Genomic DNA, 26,342 nt, shown 5'->3' with positions numbered 1-26,342 from the left:
TACAGGCACGTGCCACCACACCCAGCTAATTTTTGTATTTTTAGTAGAGATGGGTTTCACCATGTTGGCCAGGCTGGTCTCGAATACCTGACCCCAAATGATCCTCCCGCCTTGACCTCTTAAAATGCTAGGATTACAGGTGTGACCCACCACAACCAGCCGAAACATTTCTATTATTATTGAAAAGTGAGAGAGTGGATATTGCAGGGGGCCATCAAGCTGTCTCAATCACACTTTTTTAACTGAGTAGTAGTAACGTGTTCATTTTACTATTATTTATGCAATCTATATAACTATATATCTACATAGATATAGATGGCGTATTTGTATATTTTGCAAATATGAAATGTCATAATTTCAAAATAGTGAAAGTAGGCCGAGCATGGTGGCTCACGCCTGTAATCCCAGCACCTTGGGAGGCCAAGGCGGGTGGATCACGAGGTCAGGAGATCGAGACCATCCTGGCTAACACGGTGAAACCCAGTCTCTACTAAAAATACAAAAAGTTAGCCGGGCGTGGTGGCGGGTGCCTGTAGTCCCAGCTACTCGGGAGGCTGAGGCAGGAGGATGGCGTGAACCTGGGAGGTGGAGCTGGCAGTGAGCCGAGATCGCACCACTGCACTTTAGCCTGGGTGACAGAGCGAGACTCCGTCTCAAAAAAAAAAGTGAAAATAATAAATATAAAAACCATTTTTAAACTACTCATCATGCTCTAAATTGAATTTTCCATGTGCTTCTTTGCTGAATTTTTGGAAATTTCAAATTAATTCAAGACATACTATGGCATATTTATTTCTTCTACCTCACCCCACTCTAATATACTCTAATGTCAAAAAAGTATATTAGAGATTTCCTATTATTTTATTTCTTGAATCAGGGCTCCCCTCCATTTTCATGGTTTGTTACATAGTGATTGATATATACAATGTTTCCCCCTTATCTTGAATTAACATAGTAGCTCACATTTATGAGTTTCTATCCTATGCCAAGCACTGTTCTAAACATCAGGAGTTATTTCAGTTACTCCTCACAAACTCTGTGAGGTAGACCATTGTTATCCCCATTTTGTGGATAAGGAAATTGAAGCACAGTGAGGTTCAAAAACTTACCCATGGCTGCACAGCTAGTGTAGTGGTAAAGCCAGGATTCAAGCCCGTGTAGTCTGATTTCAGAGCTTATGTTCCCAACGACTGCAAAACGCCACCTAATAACTTGCACGTATTAAATATAGGATTTTAGTGGGTACTTTTGTCAATATGGAACAGTCTAGTGTCTATATATCATGTTGGTTTTGTGCCATTCCAGTCCATTCTAAATATTATGAAAAAATTATTATACTAAATTTACTAAAACTAATAAAATATTCCCTTGTTCAGAAGCCTTTGATTAAGTCCAACTTCCCTCACTTGGCATTTGAGGGCCCAGTCTACCCTCCTAGTCTTACCTCCCTAATATCTCTTCCCCAGTTCTCCTCCCTAAGTCTCATGCTCCAGTTGTGTGGGCCCATTGGCTGTCCCCAAACCCACTCTCATTTGTTCCCTGTTGGGGAGTACCCTCGATCCATTATTATTCCTAGCACACTGCCCATCACTCAAATTCCACACTTAAATTCTGCCTTCTCTAAAATGACCTCTCAGACTCTTCCAGTTTGATCCCTCTTTACTCCCACACAACCGGAGCACTTTGTACCTTGTAATGCAGACTTTGTTCAGTTATTTGTGTATTGATCAGCCTCCCTGCCCAGGTCATAGAGTGTCAGACCAAGCCTGCACTGAGTGTGCTCCTCAATGCCTGGCATCCAGTAGATATCCATAATTTAAAAAATATATATTTTAAAGTGATTACAGACACACAGGAAGTTGCAAAAATAGTACAAAGAATTCCTTGTATACCCTTCACACAGCCTCCTCCTATGGTAACATCTTACATTTCCATAGCACAATAAGGATGCATAGATGTTTATTTGATGGTTTAACTAAATCTCATTCCTTTCCCAAAGGAGAAAGAACATCTTGATTTAGGCTCTCGGTTTTACTACTAGTTATTTTGTGTAACTTTCACTCATATTTCAAATCTTCCTTAACATCCTCAATCTCTAGGCCAACTTTCCACAAAATATTAAATCATGTCATATAGGCAGATTAGGCACTGTTGTGTGTGAAATAACCAGTTAGAAGCCCATGGACTTTCATTGGTTTGGAAGAAAGAGTGGGTTGCAATAAGAAATCACCTGGCTATGAGGAGCGCCTCTGCCCGGCCGCCCATCGTCTGGGAGGTGAGGAGCACCTATGCCCGGCCACCCTGTCTGGGAAGTGAGGAGATCCTCCGCCCGCCGCCACCCCGTCTGGGAGGTGAAGAGCGCCTCTGCCCGGCCGCCCCGTCTGGGAGGTGAGGAGCACCTCTGCCCGGCCGCCGCCCTGTCTGGGAGGAAGTGAGGAGCACCTCTGCCCAGCTGCCCCGTCTGGGAAGTGAGGAGCGCCTCTGCCCAGCCGCCCATCGTCTGGGATGTGAGGAGCGCCTCTGCCCGGCCGCCCCGTCTGGGAGGTGTACCCAACAGCTCCGAAGAGACAGCGACCATTGAGAATGGGCCATGATGACGATGGCGGTTTTATTGAAAAGAAAAGGGGGCAATTTGGGGAAAAGAAAGAGAGATGAGATTGTTACTGTGTCTGTGTAGAAAGAAGTAGGCATAGGAGACTCCATTTTGTTCTGTACTAGGAGAAATTCTTCTGCCTTGGGATGCTGTTGATCTATGGCCTTGCCCCCAGTCCCGTGCTCTCTGAAACATGTGCTGTGTCAACTCAGGGTTAAATGGATTAAGGGCGGTGCAAGATGTGCTTTGTTAAACAGATGCTTGAAGGCAGCATGCTCATTAAGAGTCATCACCACTCCCTAATCTCAAGTACCCAGGGACACAAACACTGCCTAGGAAAACCAGAGACCTTTGTTCATGTGTTTATCTGCTGACCTTCTCTCCACTATTATCCTATGACCCTGCCACATCCCCCTCTCCGAGAAACACCCAAGAATGATCAATAAATACTTAAAAAAAAAAATAAAAGAAACTTCCAAAAAAAAAAAAAAGAAAGAAATCACCTGGCTAGAGGCCGGGCGCAGTGGCTCACACCTGTAATCCCAGCACTTTGGGAGGCTGAGGCAGGCAGATCACTTGAGGCCAGGAGTTTGAGACTAGCCTGGCCAAAACAGTGAAGCCCAGTCGCTACTAAAAATACAAAAATTAGCCATGTGTGGTGGCATGCACCTGCAATCCCAGCTACTCAGGAGGCTAAGGCAGGAGAATTGCTTGAACCCGGGAGGCGGAGGATACAGTGAGCCCAGATCATGCCTCTGCACTCCAGCATGGGCAACAAGAGTGAGACCCTATCTCAATCAATCAATCAATCAATCAATCCATCAATCAATCACCTTGCTAGGCTTGCATTGCAGTAGAATTTTATCATCAGGGCATCAGGCTATCTGTGTGAGTGTTTAGAATTCTGAGCTTTAGCTACACAGGCTGGGGTATTTGTGATAAGCATAGTTTTATGGTATAATACTTGCTTTACTTGCTTGGGTTTTATATTTTATAGTTTTGTATTTTGAGACTCTAAAGTCTAAATTTTAGGGAACTATGGTACTTTACAAAATACATGGGTAGATAGTCAGTGTTCAATAATAGATCGACTAAAACCTTTGCTCTCCTCTCTAAAAATGCTTAATTTCCTGGACAAGATCAGAAAACAAAATTTCACAATACAGTCCCTAAGATGTTATAATTGTGCCCTTTATCTGAAACTGCAAAAGCAATTTAGGGTTAAGAAAACTGATTTCATTCAGAGACACAGTTCTTAGCATTGGCTCTTGTTTATATCCTTTAATCATTTTTTATTTATAATCTTTTTCTGAGTTTATCTTCTACTGCTCTAAAATGCTTTCTATGGTATGGTTTGAGAAGCACTAGAGGGAACATCCTTCCTCAAAAATTCCTTTTTCAGGAACCCAGACATCCCACAGTGAGTTAGCCTTTGAATTAGGGCTTTTAGGAGTAACAGGTTAAGTTATATTTAGACATTAGGCTAGGTCATTATCAGAATACCTGGGAGGGGATACATTTATCAGGATGTTTTTCCTCTGGGACAGCCTAGAGAGAACGCCTCCAAATAATAGCCATGCAAGGAACAAGACAGAAAGAGTCTGGAGCATGGGCTCTCCAACATGAACGAGCACACGAATCACTGGGGATCCTGTTAAAATGCAGATTCTGAACTTAAGGATCTGGGGCAGGGCTAGAAAGTTTTCATTTCTTTTTTTTTTCAGATGGAGTCTCGCTCTTGCCGCTCAAGCTGGAGTGCAGTGGCGTGATCTTGGCTCACTGCAAACTCTGCCTCCCGCGTTCAAGGGATTCTCCTGCCTCAGCCTCCCAAGTAGCTGGGATTACAGGCACACGCCACCACGCCCAGCTAATTTTTGTACTTTTAGTAGAGACGGGGTTTCGCCATGTTGGCCAGGCTGGTCTCCAACTTCTGACCTCAGGTGATCTGCCTGCCTCGGCCTCCCAAAGTGCTGGGATTACAGGGGTGAGCCACCGCGCCCGGCGGAGAGTTTTCATTTCTAAGAAGCTCCCAGGTGGTCAGCTGAGTAACGAGGGACTGACGCACACGGTCTTAGGAGGCTTGGGTGGAGGCACCACTCTGAGCTCTCTGGCTCTCGGGCCTTCAACTGTACCTCCAGCCTTCCTTCCTAGGTTTTGTGGGCAGCAAATCATGGGATGTCTCAGCTTCCATAATTCCATGACGAATACCTTATAATTAATCTCTTTCTAGATTTTTCGTTCTTTTTCTTTCCTCTTTTCCCTTTCCTTTCCATTCCTTCCCCTTTCCTTCCTTCTGTCCCTCTTCTTTCCTTCCTCTCCTATTGGTTGTTCCTCTGAAGAACCCTAATATAATAGCCAAGTTACAGCCTTGAAGACTGAAAGACCCCAGGTCCACGCTTGTCAGGGATGTTTCAGAGTCACCTGTCCTTGAGTGAACCATACTGGGTTTGACCATTAAACTAAAAGAACTGGTTTTGCTTATTCTATGGGTGACTTTTTAATAAAGTGTGATACAATGACAGGCATCTCTGCAGTCACCAGTGTAGACTGAAGACCAGAGGCCTTTCCTTCTCTCCATTTTCTGGGCACCAAGAAAGATTCCTGTTGACTCTGGAATCTGAATCTCCAAACAGGACAGAGAATTTCTCAATCTCCCTAGCTAGTGGAGAGCTCAGAGTTACATTTAGTCTGATTTAGGAAAGTGAAGTAATATGGTAAGTCCTGTTCTCCATCCTAGCATGATACACACATTGATAATAACGAATACATAAACCACACTATCCAGCTTCTGCATTGTTATAGTGCTCTCTTATACCTGCATCCTGCCTTGTTTATATGTTCCCCTCTGTATACTAGTCTTATACATTATAAATTCCTTGAAGGCATGAAGTACCTCTTTTTTTTTTTTTTTTTTTTTTTTTTTTGAGATAGGGTCTGGCTCTGTTGTCCAGGCTGGGAGTACAGTGGTGCGATCTCAGCTCACTGCAATCTCCACCTCCTGGGTTTAAGCGATTCTCATATATCAGCCTTCTGAGTAGCTGGGACTACAGGTGCATGCTACCACACCTGGAAAATTTTTTGTAGAGACGGGGTTTTGTTATCTTGCCCGGGCTAGCCTTGAATTCCTGCACTCAAGTGATCTGCCTGCCTTGGTCTCCCAAAGTGCCAGGATTACAGACATGAGCCACCACACCCAGCCTGAAGTACCTTATTTATCAAGTTGCAAGCTGAATCCATTACAGTGCCATGCAGATATCAGACATTCAATAACTCATTTGTTGAGCTGAATAGTGCTTCAGAATTTACTCTAAAAATGAATGGTTAAGGGCATATTACCTTGTTCCAATGTCTCTTAGAATTAATTTTTTTCTACTTTGATATTAATTTAGATGAGAACATTCATTAAGCCTTCTTTTAAGGTAAATAAATAAACGTGAGCCTTAAAAAAAATTTTTTTTTTTGAGACAGGGTCTCACTTTGTTGCCCAGGCTGGAGTACAGTGGTACGATCTTTGCTCACTGCAACCTCCACCTCCCAGGTTCAAGCTATTCTTGTGCCTCGGCTTCCCAAGTAGCTGGGACTACAGGTGTGTGCCACCACGCCCAGCTAATTTTTGTATTTTTAGTAGAGACAAGGCTTCACCATGCTGCACAGGCTGGTCTCAAACTCCCAGCCTCAAGTGATCTGCCCACCTCGGCCTCTAAAAGTGCTGGGATTACAGGCGTGAGAGCCACCGTGCCCTGCCTAAAATTTTTAATGAATGTTTAGTTTCCCAAAAGAATTTTTGGTAAATTCCTGTGACACGTAATTTTTTAATAGAGTGAAATTTAAACAAAATTATAGAAAAACCAATAGTAATGACAGCTTCTGATATTTTTTGCTCTTTGCAGTTTCACAATAGACTTTTTCTTCCTTATTAGAACTTTGCAGTGTATGTGTACCCTTAATGTAAGGAAAGATTATATGTAGAAAGTAACATTATCTACTACAAAATATAATTAAAGAGCCTAAGTCATAACTGGGGAACCAAAATTCAGCAGGGAGGTTTTACAGTCTCTTTTAGGCTATGTAAAACCATACACGTATAAGCAGCCTAACTAGCTTGGCCAATGTCTTGGCAAAACTGCTCAGTGAGTATTTGAGTTAAGCAGCCAGCTCAGCTGCTGCGCTATGGCTAAGACCCAGCAGCTGGGCTGCAGGGACCATGTTGATTGGGTTTGCCATGTTGTCGTTTCTTTGGTTTGTACATAGACATAGGTCTTCATGTCTTTATAGATGAGCCAGACTTCCTTTATGTTAAAATACCTTAGCCAATACTGTGCACGTAGCTTTCTTGATTAAAATTGGTGTTTACCATATATGTTTATTGCAGCACTACTCACAATAGCAAAGACTTGGAACCAACCCAAATGTCCAACAATGATAGACTGGATTAAGAAAATGTGGCACATATACACCATGGAATACTATGCAGCCATAAAAAATGATAAGTTCATGTCCTTTGTAGGGACATGGATGAAGCTGGAAACCATCATTCTCAGCAAACTATTGCAAGGACAAAAAACCAAACACCGCATGTTCTCACTCATAGGTGGGAATTGAACAATGAGAACACATGGACACAGGAAGGGGAACATCACACACTGGGGCCTGTTGTGGGTGGGGGGAGGGGGGAGGGATAGCATTAGGAGATATACCTAAGGTAAATGATGAGTTAATGGGTGCCACACACCAACATGGCACATGTATACATATGTAACAAACCTGCACGTTGCGCACATGTACCCTAGAGCTTAGAGTATAATAAAAAAAAATACATATATATATATATAAAATCAATGGGTTATAGAAATAAAAATAAAATAAAATAAAATTGGTGTTTACACAGGGATTGCACACAATATTATTCTGGAATTGTTGGGAGCATAGGAGCAGGGGTGATAGCCAATGTTCTTAACAACCAGTAAGGCAACATCACCAACCAATTTCAACCGAGATATATACAGCCACCATAGTTTGGACATAAACTAGACTTTCTCTTGTTCTCAAATGTGCTGCAACGACCTGAATCATTCACCCTTCCCTTTACAAGCCCAACATCAACCCAGATCCATGACCACCATAGAACTTCCCAGCTGAAATCTGGAAAGAAAAAAGAGCAGATATGTTTAAAATGTCATCCAAAGAAGCCATGGGCCCACAAACAAGTCACAATATATTTAGCTCCTGCAACAAAAGACCAAAAAGAAAAACAGAGGGGAGGTAAGGAATAAACAGTAATGCTGTGGTACCTTACAGTTCGATTCTACTCCCTTAACTGAAACTTTATATCAGGAAGAGTAAAGAAAGTTGCTGAAAAGATTATGGGTTAGTATAAATGTTTCTCAGCTGCTAGATTTTTTTATAAAGATTTCCATCAAATTGAATGGATACCATCAGCAAACCCTAACTCTGTAATAGGTCTGTGGTCTGTAACAGCCCTCTGTCACTATGACTAGCTGTTTTGGCAGAAGCTCTGGCAGATTTCGCCAAGATGCCTTGCTAAAGACACAGGGAGGGCAGACCTGGGTTCAGGGGCATGCTGGCTCCCAGCCTTTAGCCTCAGTTCTGTGTCTCGGCACACAACCCCAAATGCATGAATGAATATTGTATCATTTCATCACAAACACTTCAGATTCGTTGTACCATTTACTGAATTCATTTTCCCTTCTACTGAGAAAATTTGTTTGAAAGTTAGACTTTTAAAAATGTTTTGTTGCATTCAAATGAGAAAAAAGGGCACAGATCCTGGTGTGAAGCAGGCCTGTATGAAATCAACAACTCTGCTTTGGTTAGAAAAATCTATTAGATCAAGAGAAAGATGAGTTTTCAAGATCCAATCGTGGTGCATTGTGTTATGTTTTTTACTCTGAGAGGAAAAAAAAGCATTTATAGCCTACTATTTAAACAAAAATAACTGCTTTTGCTTATTCTATGACTTGCATTTTTGTAAAGTATAATACAGTGAGCAGAGATAATAATGACCAAAGAGCTGACTTCAAATGAGATTTTGTTTGCAATTTTTAATTAAGCAATCTGAGCAAACTTTTTTTTTTTTTTCTCTTCAACATTAGGAGGAAAGAAAAAGACCACACTTGGGGGCCTGGTGGGAAAACAGAAAATGCTTTTTCTCATTTCAACCAGATTTCAAAGCAGCAGAGTGCAGAGAGGCAGTGGCCAGGCCCTCCCTCAGTATTCCTCAGGATTGCTTGAGTGTAAGTCTCGCAGATATGAATCAATTATGTTTGGAGGTACGCCTTGCAAGAGGAGCCTGCAGAAGGAGAGCCCACCTAGAGAGGACCAAAAGGAAAACAGACAAATCAAAACCATCTACCTGAAAAATCGCTGAAACAATACTTTTTGACTAGCTGCCTGGAAATGTGACTAATCATGTTCCCATTAGTTACAAAGATTCATTCAGTCTCTACTTGGAAAATCTTCTCCTGGATTTAGTACATTTAGAATTTAAAGCACTTGGCATCTAGAAGGAAAAGCAAGTTCCCAGCAGAACCATAGCAGTTTTTCCCCTACTATTGTTCAATCTTCATTTAAATTCCCAAGTGATTGCAAAGTATTTATTGCTCTTTGAGAGGTTTTGTGATTCCTCATAGATGATTTAAATGTTCTGACTGAACAGCAGAATAAATGCATACCACATTATGGATCAGTGGGAAGATCTGCTTCCAGTTTGTTAATGTTCTTTTTAATCAGGCACAGAGAGTTTCGATTCAAGCACATTAGAAAAGATAAAAACTACTCCCTTTAACTTTGGCCATTTATGCATGTCAAAAGCACAAAAATTGGAAATATTTTGTTAAAATTATAATAATAAGACCGGTCCAATACTTTCTGAAGGTGTGAGAAACACCTACTAATATTTCATACCTACCTTCTGAGTTTCTGAATTATATTAAAAAAATAAAAGTACCCTTCAAGAGAGAATCCATGAAACCACAAAAATTCATGGTCCTTTAGTGAAGTGCTTTACTACTTGCTAATAAATTCACGTCCAGACAAAGCAGCATGCCATTTGAACATTCTTAAAAACTTCTTTAATGCAAATTTGAGAAAGTCATTCTCCTTTTTTTAAAAAAACAATTCAAGTCACATTTTGATAGAAATGATGCCACTTAGGTACATGTCCATTCCTTGATGCAAATAATTCAGAATGCTTGGGTATCACCCATTTTTGTCTACATCAAATGCTTTCATTCATGCTCTACTGCATTCAACAACTTGCTTCATGTCAATGGGAGACTGCTGTGATGGATAAGTACTAGCTGTTAATTTCAAGATAGTGAAATACAAATTAAAACTACAAAGTTAGCGATTTAAAATAAGTCTATTTTCATTGGATTACATAATGAAAATCATGCCATACTCCACAGGCTTGGTATGGCTTATGACAGTCATAAGCTTCATATGCCAAAACCATATGAAAGCTTACCTTAGATGATATTATACATTCAAAAATCCTTATTGTGCAACGACTAAGGAAAAGAGAAAGAGGGAGAGAGAGAGAGAAGTCGTAAGCATTAATAAAGTGCTAACACCAAAGTTGAGTACTTGTTGGATGAAATTATGGTCATGATTATGATGAGGTGATTTCATTAATCCTTAGTCATGTAAAAGATGTAGGAAAATAGAAGCACATGAAATGAAGGGTGGGGATCCAGTCACGTCAAAAGGATCATTAATATGTAAAACATTTATTAATATGCACAACTACTTTGCCTGAATAGGTGGCAAAGTCGATCTGATTGTATAGTGAATATCTATGGTAAGAGCTTCCAAACCATTAGCTTAAAACAAATACAAAAACCAAAACCCTACAACATATATATATCGTGTTTTTCAACAAAAGAAAAACATAGACAATAGACAAAGTGTTAGTGTACATATATATATGTTGAAATTCTAAAAGGCAAAATTATCAAGTACAAATATTAGACTAGTGTATTCTATAATATTGTATTCTGCATGGAATATATATTACTGATCTAAATAGACACAAAACTTAACCTTATGTTACAAAGCTATTCTATATACAATCTACAAAGCTTTCAAGAAAGAACCTTACTTTTTTCCTCTTTTGAAAGCTGTTATTATCTCTGGAAACTCACAAAACAAATATTGTAAACTCAGGCATAGATCTACATTATCAGGGTTTTTATCAGGTTGCATACCCAGCTGCAAATAACTCTTAATTTGCAATTCTAAATGGGGGTGAATCACATATATATGATAGTACTCATTTATTGCTTGATACATTTTGTAACAGAACCTAGAATTTTCTTTCCTTTTAAGTTCATAAATGTGAAATAATTTGAGTCCCCATGAAAATGTCCAAAATCTTCAACAGATAGATGGGTTACAGATATTCTACTGGTGAATTTGTAATGGGAATATTTTAAATATGTAAGTTTCCCAATTTATTATTTTTATTTTTTATTTTTTTGAGACAGAGTCTCACTTTGTCACCTAAGCTGGAGATCTCGGCTCACTGAAGCCTCCTTGACCTTCCAGATTCAAGTGATCCTCCTGCCTCAGCTCTCCAAGTAGCTAGGACTACAGGGATGCGCCACCACACCTGGCTAAGTTTTGTACTTTTTGTAGAGATGGGAGTTTGCCATGTTGCCCAATCTGATCTTGGACTCCTGGGATCAAGCGACCTACCTACCTCAGCCTCCCAAAATGCTGGGATTATAGGCGAGAGCCATCACGCCCAGCCTGTAAATATTGGATCTATTTTTGTATCCTCTTTCCATAAAAAATGCTCAGAACATTAAAAAAAAAATGTTTGAAATGTTCAGTTCTCTGAATTGCATCATGAATGTAAGGAAACTATGCTGTAAACGATCTTTAAAAAAGTCTTTCTACATTTAAAAAATGAAAATATTAAAGAAATATTGATTCTCAAGTTTTGACAGTCTTATTATATAAAACGAGATCATCTTCAAATGTAGCTTTCCGGCTTTATTCATGGAGACTTGTGGTATGGTATGTAGCTTTCTGACAAAACTTAGTTTCTACATTACTTAATATCCTTGAATAATTTGGCCTTCCTTGTTCATGGCATAAACACTGTATGCCATGAGCTGCTAAGGGGTATAATTAAAAGCAAATGAGAAAGTCAAGCTTTACATGCAAGGTGCATTTTCATGTAAGAGGAATGGAACGGAAAGTAGAATATCCAGTGGGATATAAACTTTTTAAACCTGTTGCTGCCCCTCCAGGAAGACTGGTTGTCCAGGGGTATTTACTCCTTGATATATCACTGCAGAATCAGAATATTTGTACCAGTATTTATTTATTCTCAGTTGACATTCTTACCTTTTTTCACAACTTAACTTGATTCAAGTTACCTATTATCAGAGTAACAATCTGATGATAAACAATTTCAGCTTTACTTTTAGGACCAAAAGCTTTTATCAATATATCACAGTTGATACTTTATTATGAACTTATGTACTAGAATACATTATTCTTTTTATCAAATTTAATTACTGTACCATTTACTACATTTTCACCAAAAAGAATATATCATGTATATGTATAATACTATTCGCTTTTAAGGAGGGCCCCAAATATTGTTCCATTTGTTAAAGCATCATTTTATATCATTAACAACATTCAGCTAGTTTCAAAGCATAAATAAGTGGTACTTTTTTTTTAGTTTTTGTTTTTTGGGGGGATATTGACACAAAAGCATCAACAATACTTTGGAACTAATAAGGCTAGCAGTTTAGAAACCAGATGACTTGCAATTATGACCTTAATAATCATTTAAAGCCAATAAAGCAGCTAAAAATGTTTAAATTTGTAAGGGTTATCTCAATAGTAAGGCTTGAAATTTTCTAAGACTATTATATGCCTTATATTTGTGAGGAAAAAAAATCAAATATTTTTCCTTTCACTCAATTATGAATTGTAAAAGAAAGAATACAGCTTTAAAAAGTTATAAGAGGAAAGCAGCTGGGTGCAGTGGCTCACGCCTATAATCCCAGCACTTTGAGAGGCCAAGGCAGATGGATTGCTTGAGGCCAGGAGTTTGAGACCAGCCTGGCCAACATGGCGAAAACCCATCTTCACTGAAGATACAAAAATAAGCTGGGTGTGGTGGTGCATGCCTGTAATCCCAGCTACTCAAAAGGCTGAGGCACGAGAATTGCTTGAACCCAGGAGGCCGAGGTCGCAGTGAGCTGAGGTCGCAGTGACCCTTGCACTCCAGCCTGGGTGGCAGAGCAAGACCCTGTCTCAAAAAAAAAAAAAAAAAAATTTTGTTCAAGAAGTTTCTCTATCATTATTTATACTAGATTTAGGACTAAAAGACTCTTTTTAAAAAACATAAATACCCAAGCATTTACTATGATTTTCTAAAATAGATATTTACTAGTTTTAGATTATAATTTCTTCATTATAGAGAGGTTGGAAAAAGAAAGATTTTGGTTATTACAGAATGGCAATATAATACAGTTAAGAATGAGAGAAAACACATTAGGATCATGTCACCTATTATCTCATAATGGTGACTCTTTGAAGGGGTTTTCATGGTGTCCTAAAGTAGGTTCTGCTTGTAAAGAAAAATATCAGCATAAAAATGGCAGTTGATTAATTTGAAAATTGATTAAGATGGCAGGTTATGTTTTTCAACCACATAAATCCTTATGTGTTTTCTTGGTTTACATTAGTTGCTACACTTTGAAAACTAGTATAAATGAAATGTATACCTATAAATGGAAGTTCTCTAGTTAGAGATTTGAAAAGCAACCTGTTATAATATGTATATGCTATATTCTATATGTGTAATATCAAACACTTAATTAGCAAAACTATTTCTATAAATATCAGAAAATAATAAACTTTACAAAATAGTAAACTAAAAATAGTGCAGATTCCTCAACTGTCATTTCAATAGATGGATTTTTACACTAGGCTTCTATTTATAGATGGATTATGTCACCAAAGTGATAGCCCCTTTCATTCTTACCATGCTGTACACACACTAACATTCCACTGAAATTAACAGTCCCTTAGTTAGCACAAATCACGTAAGATAAAAATAAGTTGACTTAAATAATCAAGTAGCCTTCCACAAATAAAGTGAAGTGAATGCAGGATGTAAAAATGTCTTCTCTCCCTGAATTCCCTCCCTGCTTCTCTCGCCCTCACCACCCTCTCCCGCCCTCGCTGCAGCGATTTGGCAAGCAATTTGGATTAAGAACAATAAGCATCAAGAACAATAATTCAATGATTTTCTTTAACTTTAGTCTATACATGAGATATTGGATGTCATACCTTTCACCTCCAGTTTGCATTCAATCTCCACTGTTCCAAGGTCATTGACTGCTTTGCAGCAGTAAGTGCCTCCATCATAGGGGCTGGGCTTGCGAATTTCCAGGGTACAGACTCCCTGGTTGCTGAACATCCTGTATCTTGGATCATCCACAATAGCAACTTTGTTTTTCATCCAGGTTATTTTAGGCTGAAGTTCAAATTGAAGACACTTAGGTCAAAACATATCTGTAATTGGCATATTAATAGACCATCAAAGCCAGTGACAGGATTTTAAAGCATGGCTTAAAAAGAAAGTGCATCTGAGAAGGATAGACTTTTACTTGACACTATTTCTCACATTAAACTCTACTTAGTGCTTGGCAAATAAGCAAATGAACAGTTCTAACAAAGAAAGCCAGATGTGTTCAGAGGTAACTCTAGGGCAATCTTCTCAAATGGATTCAGTTGCATTTCAATTTGATCTACACGGGTGCAAACTTTCAGTTACAGGATGAACAAGTTCTGGGCATCGAATGTACAGCATCGGTGCTGACAAATGTATTAATTTGATTGTGATACTCATTACACAACGTGTACACATATCAAATCATCATATTGTTCAGCTTGAATGTATATGACCTTTATTTGCCAATTAAATATTTTCAAATTAAAAAACAATGTCAGCCATAGGTCCATGATGTTAACTCATTGCAGAGAGTGCATATTTGCTGGGCATTTTTTTCAGAGAATCCCCATAAGGTGTCATGACCATTTGATTTTCTTCACTTCCTTTTCCTGATACTCTTTTTTAATTCTTTATAAACTGTATCTGCCTCCTCGTTACTTAATCTTACCTCTGACGTCTATATTCATCATCCCATGGCAATGGATCTACTCCAATCAGATAATGCAAGATCAGTAATGACCCAATTGCCCAGGAAGATGACTTCATTCTCCTTGACCTCTGAACTGCATTTGATATCAGTGACTCCTCACTCTCATATTGTCTTCTCCTTTCTTTTGTAAATATGCACCCTTTCCATTCTCTCTTCCACCTCTTCTATTATTTTGTCTTGCTCAGAACCTAGAGATGGCACCTTTACTGTCTCCTTCACACAGTCTTCTTCTTCCTTCCACCCTTCAAATGGGAGCTATCACTGAGCCTCACACCTTTCTAAAGCTTTGGCAAGGGGTAGAATGTAGCATCTTTATGTATGGGACTCCCAAAACAAGAGCAACAGCCCTGGCCTTTCTCCTAGGCTCTGGGTGAACCTCTCCATCTGCTTCCTCATCATTCCCATTTGGATGTACCAACATCATTTCCAAGTAAACATTAGTTCAGCACCTTTCTCTCATCCTTAGTCTGGCTTCTTCCTTTGACTTTCCTTTTTTTTTTGAGACGGAGTCTTCTTCTGTCACCCAGACTAGAGTGCAGTGGCACTATCTCAGCTCACTGCAACCTCCACCTCCCAGGTTTATGCAATTCTCCTGCCTCAGCCTCCCAAGTAGCTGGGATCTCAGGCATGTGCCACCATGTCCAGCTAATTTTTGTATTTTTAGTAGAGACCATGTTGCCCAGGCTGGTCTCGAACTCCTGACCAAGTGATACGCCTGCCTCAGCCTCCAAAGTGTTGGGATTACAGGCATGAGCCACTGTGCCCGGCCAACTTCCCTATTTCTGATTAGGGTATATACAGGAAAAAAAAAAGTTCATAAATTTTCCCAATTCTAGGGTACTTTCTCTCTTGCACCCAGGGATATGTACATCTCTATGGGTGATATTCATTAATTCGTTGTTCTTTTCAAATGCCAACGTGAAACCTTGAAACCTTTCTAATCTCTTCAACTGGATATGATAGCTCCCTTCTTAACACACTGTACCCTTATCAAAGCACATTCATATTCTGTCTTACAGTGTAGTGTAATTGTTGTTTACTTTAACCTATCACAGACAGTGTAGTGTAATTGTTGTTTACTTTAACCTATCACAGACAGTGTAGTGTAATTGTTTACTTTAACCTATCACAGAATTCTTGACATTACCACCTAATTTTCCAAGTGAAACAATATTATTATATTTCCATCTCCACCTAATTTTTCAAGTGAAACAATATTATTATACTTCCATCTCCTTACACAGGAGATGTTCTTTCTTAAATAGGTGGTTTGCTTTTTCTTTAGAAGGAATCCCTTAGCAAAGAAATGTAAGCATTTTTTACTACTACATCTGAATAGTGTGCCTAATTATCTACCACCACTACCACCCTCTAATCCCCCATCCTGGGAAGACACAAGTAGCAGCTGGATTTGTTTATATTGTTACTTACATTATAACACAGCAAATACAAGACAGGGACTTTAACTGATGTGATAGAAGAACATAGTACCTTAGGATTTCCTCTCACACTGCAGTTTAGGGTGGCATTGTAACCAGCTATGGCATAGGTGTTAACCAAAGGCTGAGTAAACATGGGTGCCTCTGAGAAATCAAAGTCTTCATACACTGGATTTTTGTAGATTTTACCTTAAAAACAAGCATTACAAATATGTTCAAATTATGTAAATTGGCCTGACAATATATTATTGGTGGCATACTTTACACATGATTAAAACTTCCCTGAACTTAGAAAAACATGGACAAAGATGAGCTAATGCCATGTGGCAAACATTCTGAGGGGTACAAATGTATATATAGCCAGTCATACGTGGGATAGAAAGCCAGAGGGGTCATCTGAAACTGAACCAGATATTGAGAAGACTTTGGTGTCTTTCTGAGTATTTTGAATAGAAATTTGTTCTAATGTGAAAATTCACAAGGAAGGTTTTAAGAAGAGTGGTTTATGATGAAATGAAAAGATAAGGATAGAATTTACTTTCTCCTTTTATCATAGAGTGGGTCCCATGTGTAGCTACAATGAAGGTATCCAAGAATAAAAGTAGAAACTCTAGAAGAAAATGTCTACTTTTTCCTGTGTCTGGGGTATTAGCCATTTATAGATCCACTGCCTAGAACCTGGAATTAATTAAAGCCTATATTTGTAAAAAATGCAATAATAATATAATTTCACTTAAATTTTACCTGTAAAATTAAAATTTTACTTGATCACCATTATCATAATTTTACAACGTACATTTACCATTTTTTTGTTCCCTTTCACCACATTTCTTTTTCCAGTCTTCTCTGTCAAGTCACTGTCAACCAAGGTTTTCAAATGTCAGTCCATTCCCAACTCACCATCCTTGGCAATCACTGCACTCTCTTTAGTCATGGTGGCATCCTCGCTGAGGCCGCACATGTTTTCAGAAAAGACCCGGAAGTAATATTCATTCCCTATGACCAATTCAGTAATGGTGGCACTGGTTCGGTGATAATGCTCAATGACAGTAAACCATTCCTAAAAGAAAAAAATAACAATAACTGGAGGAAAATCACCGAAAAGTATACAATTTTTCTAACTGTAGATTGGGATAAATAACAAGGATGCTTTATTAACAAAAAGAAAAAAAGGCCACTCATTTTTATATGGAGTGTAATAATATATGTTGTTAAAATGCGTTGAAACAATGTTTATTTTGTTTAATATTTTACAACTTATTTGCAATCGACTACGTAATTTAATCTTCATTTACACATTAGATTCATATACCCTAGATGTCATCTACTATCTTTATATTTTTTCATAACCTTTAGGTGTCTGTCATCTATTTATCTATCTGTCTACCTACCTATTTGTCTTTCTAGCTATCTTTTGTAGAATAAAGTATAGCTACAGAATTTTAGTGCCAACTTATTATGAGAAAGACCTGAAGCTAAATCACTAGAGAAACATTAGTAATATCCAGTACATTTACTTAACATTATTATTATATATTTTTTTCTTTTTGAGACAGGATCTCGCTCTGTCACCCAGGCTGGAGTGCAGTGATGCGATCTTGGCTTACTACAGTCTTGACCTCCCGGGCTCAATAGACCCTTTCACCTCAGCCTCCCGAGTAACTGGGACTACAGGCACGTGCTACCACACCCAGCTAATTTATTTTTTATAGAGAGGAGGTCTCCCTATGTTGTCCAGGCTGGTCTCAAACTCCTGGGCTCAAGCAATCCTCCTGCCTCAGCCTTCCAAAGTGCTGGGACTACAGGTATGAGCCACTGCTCCCAGCTGATATTATTAACTTTGGTTGTTTTTTCTTTTTGAGATGGAGTCTTGCTCTGTTATCCTGGCTAGAGTACAGTGGCACAATCTCAGCTCACTACAAGCTCCGCTTTCCAGGTTCAAGCAATTCTTCTGCCTCAGCCTCCCAAGTAGCTGGGATTTGAGGCGTGAGAAAATCTGGTGATCTTTAGCAAGTCATTTATCCTCTGTGACCCTCAGTTTCCTTATCTATAAAATAAGTTTATAATAAGTCATACTCCAACTAGGTTGCTTTTTAAACACATTAAGCCAGGGTTTTTCAATCTTTTGGCTTCCCTGGAAAAAGAATTGTCTTGGGCCACACATAAAATAGACTAATGCTGATGATAGCTGATGAGCTGAAAAAAAATCATTAAAAAACCCATAACATTTTAAGAAAGTTTACAAATATGTGTTGGGCTGCATTCAAAGCTGTCCTGGGTTGCATGCGGCCTGGGGGCCACGGGTTGGACAAGCTTGCATTAAGCTCTTTTTCTCCTCCAGACCTTTCCACATTTGCACATGCTGTAACCTTGTAGAATCTTTCTTTTCTAACTGGTGTCAGTCTTTTTTCTTTTTTGTAGACATAAGTGCACAGTATCCAACATTTATTTCACAAGGAGAAAGAGTTGCATGGGTGTAAATCTGAGCCAAAGTCTTGAGCAAATATTTGTTGAATGAATGAGTTTATTGAATTCTACTGAACATTGAATCAGTTGCTTTACATCATTTTAGCTTTGTAATAATCAAGCAAGGGATATTTGTGCCCCCATTATATAGATGAGGAAAATAGAGATCAAAGAGCTCAAGTGATTGTGGTCACGTGTGGTCCTTATACACGTGGTCTTAAGTAGCAATGCTGGGGTTTAAGTCCAGCTCTGTGGCTCCACAGGTCTTTTCCTTTCTGCTCTGCCACATCACTTCTCCATAGCCCCAGTTGGCTCCTCACCAGTGAGGCCCTTGTGCCACCTCCTTTACCTCTGATGAAATGTGCCTTTTGCTGCTGATGAACCAGAGAAAGTCAGACCTTACCATGCTCTTCTTGTCAGCCTTCTGGATGGTATAGCCTGTGATAGCAGCATTTCCATCATCCTTTGGTGGAGTCCATGTGAGAGCGACATTTTCTCCCCAGACATCCTCAATCTTCACAGTTTGGGGTGGACCTGGACGGTCTACAGGATGAATTCATGGTGTCACTGCAAGGTCACTTTCTTTCCCAGTCTACATTTTGTTTCATGAGGATATTTTAAAAGACCCTTTCCTCTGTTACAGGAGGCATCACTCTTCTAGACCCTACCATGGGGGCTTCTGAGACCCTTTGCCTTCCAGTAGAATGGAGCCAGGCCAGATCAAAGGACACAGAGCAGCCTCAACACTCCCTTCAACTTAACAAAACTCAAAAAGGATTAGCTAGTGGGAAAAGAGTGCTTAGTTTAAAGGGAATGACCCTTTAAGGTAGGAGGCTGTTACAGGAAGTTGCCCCTTTGGTTAGAGCAACTTTCAGTAAACTTACTGAAATACAATGATAACAATGATTGGAAACAAGGCTTTTTCTAGCTCTGCTCTTAAAGTTCTTTCTTTCTTTTCTTTTTTTTTGGAGACAGAGTCTCGGTCTGTCACCCAGGCTGAGTGCAGTGGTGAAATCTTGGCTCACAGCAATCTCCTCCTCCCAGGTTCAAGCGATTTTCATGCCTCAGCCTCCCAAGTAGCTGGGACCACAAGTGTGTGCCACAATTTCTGGCTAATTTTTGCATTTTTAGGACAGACAGGTTTTTACCATATTGTCCAGGCTTGTCTCAAACTCCTGGCCCCACCCAAGTGATCTGCCCGCCTCCCAAAGTGCTGGTATTACAGATGTGAGCCACCACACTCGGCCTTAAATTTATTCTTGATGTTGCAAAAATTACAGTATAATTTAAGTGAGGGGGTCTATCCATAAGGGGTCCTTCTTCTATTCCCCTGACTCTGGACAGAAGTAAGAACTAACCTTATTTATTCTTTGGGCAGGTAAGTATCTACCTACTCTGGCAGGATCAAAGAATTCGGTGTTTAACTGTTCAGTTTTGCTTAGGTACATCTTCCTTACATTAATATGAAAAAAAATTCTTCATTCTCCATGAAAACCTTATTAGTAAATTTTAGGTGTAGTAAGAAACATGTTAAACTATAGCTAGAATCTATAATGTCTAGAATGTAAGAATTCAACATAAGAAATAATTTTATCATCAGGGAGATGAGAAACTAAGACTAAGAGAGAGCTGGGTTGTAGAACAGTGCAGAAAGATTTCACTAAAAAGTACATTCATTAATTTTCTTGAACATATATGCCTTAAATCTCCCATGATTAGTCCTTTGAGTTGGTGAGAATTCATTTTGAAATGGTAACAAATCTTACTGTCTTTTTTTTGGAGACAGAGTCTCGCTCTGTCACCCAGGCTAGAGTGCAGTGGCGTGATCTCAGCTCACTGCAACTTCCACCTCCCGGGTTCAAGCGATTCTCCTGCCTCAGTTTCCCAAATAGCTGGGATTACAGGTGCACGCCACCATGCCCAGCTAATTTTCGTATTTTTAGTAGAGATGGGGCTTCACAGTGTTGGCCAGGCTGGTCTTGAACTCCTGACCCCAAGTGATCCACTTATGTTGGCCTCCCAAAGTACTGGGATTACAGGTGTAAGCTATCACGCCCAGCCTAATTTATCTATTTTTAAAAAACAAATCTAAAAAAAGAGTTTTATGTAGAGCCAGCCTAACAAAACTCCTGCTCTTGCCTTAGGGACAAGGACAATTCATCCCTGTACTGCTTTGACAGAACATTCTGGCTCCTTTATCTAAACCTACCAATGATCTGGATGTCAATTGATGCAGTCTCCACAAATTTGTCCACTTTGACTTGCAGATCATATTTCCCAGAGTGACTCCTCTCTGCTTTTCTAATAAATATGATTGTATCAGTCTCAGAGTTGCGAATGTTTATTTGATTCTTATCAATTTCTACACCATCCTTCTTCCACGTTAATTCTGGTCTTGGTTTTCCCTAAAAAGAAAGACAGCAAAAGTAGAGGGGGTAAATCATATTGCCTCAAGATGTTTCTTCAGCATTATGAGAAGGACAATGGCTTAACCCATTCTAGGCAGGGCTGGAAAACACCACCCTTCTAGTCTGGTGGTGAGCAATTACAGCAGCAAAGCTGTAATCTGTATTTTATGTGCAAGGCACTACCTTAGGTACATAACATTGATTATTTTCCTTAATCTTCACATCAAGCTTATTATCATTATCCTCATTTTTTGGATAGAGAAGTTAAATAATTTGCCCAAGGTCTTGCAGTTAAGTAAGCACTGGAACCAGGTCTCCCAGCTGGGTCTCCTAGGCTCCAAAAGCCTGCACAACACAGGATAATTGTTAAGAGCATGGACTCTGGGGCCCTGGAATCTATATCTAGCTCCTGACCACTTAACGTCTGTGTGACCCTGGGCAAGTTACTTACTAAGCTTTCTGTGCCTCAATGGGAATAATGGTAGTACCTATCTCAAAGAGTGGTTATAAAGATTAAAGTCCTGAGAAAGCTTCTGCCCAATACATAAGTTTTTGTAGTTAATATCATCTAAATTTTTTTTTTGACAGAGTTTGGCTCCTGTTGCCCAGGCTGAAGTGCAGTGGCACAACCTTGGCTCACTGCAACCTCCACCTCCTGAGTTCAAGGGATTCTCCTGCCTCACCCTCCCAAGTAGCTGGGTTTACAGGTGTGCACCACCATGCTTGGCTAATTTTTGTAGTTGTTAGTAGAAACAGGGTTTCACCAAGTTGGCCAGGCTGGTCTCAAACTCCTGACCTCATGTGATTCACACGCCTCAGCCTTCCAAAGTGCTGGGATTATGGGTGTGAGCCACCGTGCCCGGCCAATATCATCTAAATGTTAATGATTATTATTCTACTGTCCTGTGCTGCTCATTTTAGACTTGTCTAGAATTCTCTCTTCTGTTCCCTCTCGCTGTTGAAACTATTCTTTAAGAGCAAAATTTAAGAAATCATAATCCCATTCATGAACCTGAGTTTCCATTTCTATTACAAAGGAATTTCCTAGAATCCCTGAGCATCCAGGCGTACCCTGGCAGACAGGAACCAAGCATGAATTCTGTCAGGTAAGGCACAGCTTTCCTGTGGGCTCTGAACATGGCTAGGTTATAATAAGAGATGTAGAACTACACACCAAACCCCTGCTTCAGAGCCTGAAGAGTGGTTGGGGATGCTCAGACTCACACATGGGAAGCAGAGAACGACATTGTTGAAGATAAGGAAAAACAGTTCAAGCTTATTTCCTTAAATGTACAACTTGCTCTTAGCTACTAGGGAAAAATGTGGGTTCTCTAATAATATAGAGTGAAAAAAACCACTGAATTAAGTGACGGGGCCATGGACTCTGTTCTTGGCCCTACCATTGACTTTCTGTGTGACGTTGGGCAAGTCACTTAACTTCCCTGTCAGTTTCTTCCCTTCTCAAGCAAGGTAAGGAAATCTGGCCTTCCTGCCTGACAGGGTGTTTCTGAGGATCAAATGAGAAAATGTTTGCGAACTCTAGAGATTACACAAATATACAAACATCACACTTTGGTCTCACCTCCCTTCCTGGGGGCCAGTCTCTGGGATGCCAGATCTATGGGGTCCCTGTTCTCATGATTTTTTCTCTCTCAGACTCAGTGACAGAAGCTGAACACGCAGACCCCCAGATCTGGGAACTGGGATTAGCTATGGTGGCAGGAACGATGTGGAGACTTGAGGGCTGACTCAGCAGCCCCAGTGCAGGGTTGAGGCTGGGTCCCCCATACCTGCCTTGTTGTCACTTCTGGTTTTATTTGATGCTGCAGGAGAAGGAAAGTGAGAAGAACCTTGCCAAGCCACCCGCTTCCTCCTCGGCTGTGTTCCGCTTCACTTCTTCCTTGGCTTTCATTCTGATTTCATGCCGGGGGTATGTAGTACACGATGCCTCTCCTTAGATTTGCGCCCGGAGCGCAATGACGATGGCCTGAATTGGCCAACCCTTTAGTTTGGTATCATGGGAGCCTGGGTTTGAACAGAGTTCTTTCTGTGTGTGTATGTGTGCGTGTGTGTGTGTGTATGTGTGTATGAGTGTCAAATGTGTGTAGAGACCTACATTCTAAGGCCAGGCTGGCTGATATGATAGCCACAAGGTACACGTGGCTATTTAAATTAAAATTAATTAAAATTAAAGAAAATTAAAAATTTATTTCTCCAGTCACACTAGTCCCTAGTTACACGTTTCAAGTGCTCAACAGCCACATGTGGCTAGTGGCTACCATATTGGACAGCACTGATATAGAACATTTCTAACATTGAAGAAAGTTCTATTGAACAGCACTGTCTGGAGGTGTCATATGAATAGGGAGTTGGAGAGTAAGGGTTGGGAGGTGCAGGGTGTGTGTGTGTATTTGTATAAGACCAAAATTGACTATTGTAAGTAAAGACCAGTGAATTTTGTGAAGAACAGATTCTTTTGCTGGAACAATGATTTAATATTGTTCATATATTTCAGTTAGTGTCATCGTGATTTCAAATTTCAGTTGTTCCCCTTACTGAAATTATTTTGATTTGGGGTCATTGTGGGAACTAAGCACACACTGTTTTCCTGAATGTTACACTGAGAGCTTCACTTAAAATGATGGGTTTTACAAATGTATAGGACCAAAAGAATCTTCAAGTATTTCTTCACTTGGTGTCTCCTTGATGTTTCTTCCCTGCCCACCATAGTCCCTGAGCTTCAGGCAAGACTATATCTCATTTGTCTCATGCAGAAAGAAAATCAATGACGGTTTCTATAGATTTCTCTATTTTGATAGCAGGAGATTGCTTAATTATTCTCCAGTACTCTTTCATTCTTTATTTACCTCCTCTCCCTCTGAGGAAATCCTGAATCGTGATGAACTTAAATTCTAGAGTACCTCTTCCTACTTCCTAAACTAACCCAGCCCTGGAAAGAGAAAAAGAGCGACCCTTGAACTCTTACCTGGAAAGGTATAACCAGATTGACAGCTTCTCCAACTCTGCGGATATAGGTTTGCTTCAGGTGTCTTGGGATGCGAATCTTTGGAGGTTCTGAGAGAGGGTAAAATAGCACAATTTTGCAATCAGTCTGGTGTCTGAAAATAGCCTTACGAAAGCAAAATGGCATGATTCTCACCAGCGTACCCTTGTGGTCATATCTCTGCGATAAAATCTGAGCTGTGCCACTAACAGATGATATATGGTAACTGGTTCAAAATGTGTGTGTGTGTGTGTGTGTTTTTCCACACAGAGATGTTTTAACAGTTTGACTCAGCAAAATTTATCCCTGACATCCTTGGCTTTATTGCAACTTCGTATTTTTATTGTTATAATAAGCCTAAAGCAACTTTACAGAAAAATACATTTTCTCTTAGGGCCTTATACATACTATGCATACTTTTCATAGTTTTGTTTTTGTTTTGTTTTGTTTTGTTTTTTTCAGACAGAGTCTCTCTCTGTTGCCCAGGCTGGAGTGCAGTGGCATTACTCACTGCAACCTCTGCCTCCTGGGTTCAAGCGATTCTCATGTCTCAGCCTCCCAAGTAACTGAGACTATAGACACATGCCATCACACCTGGCTAATTTTTGTATTTTTAATAGAGATGGGATTTTGCCATGTTGGCCAGGCTAGTCTCAAACTTGTGACCTCAGGTGATCCACCTGCCTTAGTCTCCCAAAGTGCTGGGGTTACCGGCATGAGCCACCATGTCTGGCCAGTTATTTATAGTGTCTAACAGTGAGTATATTTGCCAGGGAACATTCCACAAAAGATCTATAGGCACCACATTAGCTGGGAGAACTGTCCATTCTGCCTTACCAGAAAAAAACAAAATGTTAGCACCTAGCACTTGCTATTTAGGTGACTCTGTCGGAGTTTGACAGTAACTTTCTCCCTGTGTGACTATGGTGAAGTACATAATAGGCAACCCTGGCCCACTGTGCATTAATATTCATTAATTAAACATCATGAAGATACTAGAGCATGTCACTGCAAATCCATCAGGAGCAGGCTCATAGACTCACAGGGATGAAGCAGTTCTTTTTACTTATTTGCTCAAGTAAAAGTGGAGCTTCTATGCAAAAAAGTCACCTATTCATCCTCCAACTCAGTTGTATGGTGCTTTTCCTGGGGACAACCATTGTACTGCAGTGTGCAGCCTAAGTACTGCAGACATACTTTGCATTTCATTGTCACACAAGTCTAGAAAAAAAACATACTCAAGAGCCAAGAATTGACTAAAGTTATTACTCTTATCCTTGTTTTGTTTTGTTTGAGACAAGGTCTTGCTCTGTCACCCAGGCTGAAGTGCAGCGGCGTGATCTTGGCTCACTGCAGCCTCCGCCTCCTGGGTTCAAGCGATTCTCCCACTTCAGCCTCCTGAGTAGCTGGGACCACAGGCATGCGCCACCACACCCAGCAAATTTTTGTATTTTTAGTAAAGACGTGGTTTTGCCATGTTCCCCAGGCTGGTCTCAAACTCCTGGGCTTAAGTGATCTGCCCACCTCAGCCTCCCAAAGTACTGGAATTACAGGCATGAGGCATTGTGCTCGGCCAAAATTAATTATTTTTATGCTTCATTAAGAACACTCTAAGGGCCAGGCGTGGTGGCTCAAGCCTGTAATCCCAGCACTTTGGGAGGCTGAGGCAGGTGGATCACTTGAGGTCAGGAGTTCGAGACCAGCCTGACCAACATGGTGAAACCCTGTCTCTACTAAAAAATACTAAAAAAATTAGCCAGGCGTAGTGGTGCACATCTATAATCCCAACTGCTTGGGAGGCTGAGGCAGAAGAATTGCTTGAACCTGGGAGGCAGAGGTTGCAGTGGCCAAGATTGTGCCATTGCACTCCAGCCTGGGCAACAAGAGCAAAACTCCATCTCAAAAAAAAAAAAAAAAGACTCTAAGGCAAAACTGGCCCTTTTATTTCAACTGTTGAGTGCATGGTGGTGAGGAAGGAAAAACTGGCTAGTATGGCTCCGTGGCAGTGACTTGATTTCATGCTAAGGTATCAACAGTTTTACTCACCTTCATTTTTATACCATCAGTGAAGATGTCAAAACATTGAAAGGTACAAATAATATATTCATAATATTATGAAAATAGTTCTGACCCTGCAGATTCATTGGAGGCATATGGTTGTTGTAGGGATTGTTTGCATGGTTGTATTAACATACTCTCTCTCCACTGTGAATAGGCAGC

The 26,342-nt window shown here is 40.0% G+C and overlaps 1 protein-coding gene and 1 long non-coding RNA gene across 7 annotated transcripts in view; one reads left to right on the top strand and one right to left on the bottom strand.

Annotated features, from left to right (window-relative positions):
* The first annotated feature begins 7,345 nt into the window (after positions 1 to 7,345).
* On the top strand, positions 7,346 to 11,506 carry LOC129049206 (uncharacterized). The gene is made up of 3 exons (XR_008512094.2): positions 7,346 to 7,855; positions 8,707 to 8,847; positions 11,098 to 11,506. It is a non-coding gene; the product is annotated as an uncharacterized LOC129049206 (long non-coding RNA).
* The window catches only part of MYBPC1 (myosin binding protein C1), a 96,194-nt gene continuing 78,464 nt past the window's right edge, over positions 8,613 to 26,342 (bottom strand). For 4 of the 6 annotated variants that reach the window (XM_054527553.2, XM_054527554.2, XM_024256841.3 and 1 more), the window contains 7 exons: positions 24,105 to 24,193; positions 20,920 to 21,115; positions 19,114 to 19,253; positions 17,145 to 17,304; positions 16,297 to 16,433; positions 13,931 to 14,117; positions 8,614 to 8,922 (listed from right to left, as the gene is read on the bottom strand). In XM_054527553.2, the coding sequence (XP_054383528.1) occupies positions 8,822 to 8,922; positions 13,931 to 14,117; positions 16,297 to 16,433; positions 17,145 to 17,304; positions 19,114 to 19,253; positions 20,920 to 21,115; positions 24,105 to 24,193 (1,010 nt within the window). In that variant the 3' untranslated portion in view covers positions 8,614 to 8,821. Of the gene's footprint in view, positions 8,923 to 13,930; positions 14,118 to 16,296; positions 16,434 to 17,144; positions 17,305 to 19,113; positions 19,254 to 20,919; positions 21,116 to 24,104; positions 24,194 to 26,342 lie in introns of all 6 variants that reach the window. The other 2 variants (XM_054527552.2, XM_054527555.2) reach the window with 1 other exon arrangement.

The sequence above is a fragment of the Pongo abelii genome, chromosome 10, assembly GCF_028885655.2.
Source record: "Pongo abelii isolate AG06213 chromosome 10, NHGRI_mPonAbe1-v2.0_pri, whole genome shotgun sequence".
Taxonomy (NCBI): domain Eukaryota; kingdom Metazoa; phylum Chordata; class Mammalia; order Primates; family Hominidae; genus Pongo; species Pongo abelii.
This window is presented reverse-complemented; position numbering and strand designations above follow the sequence as displayed.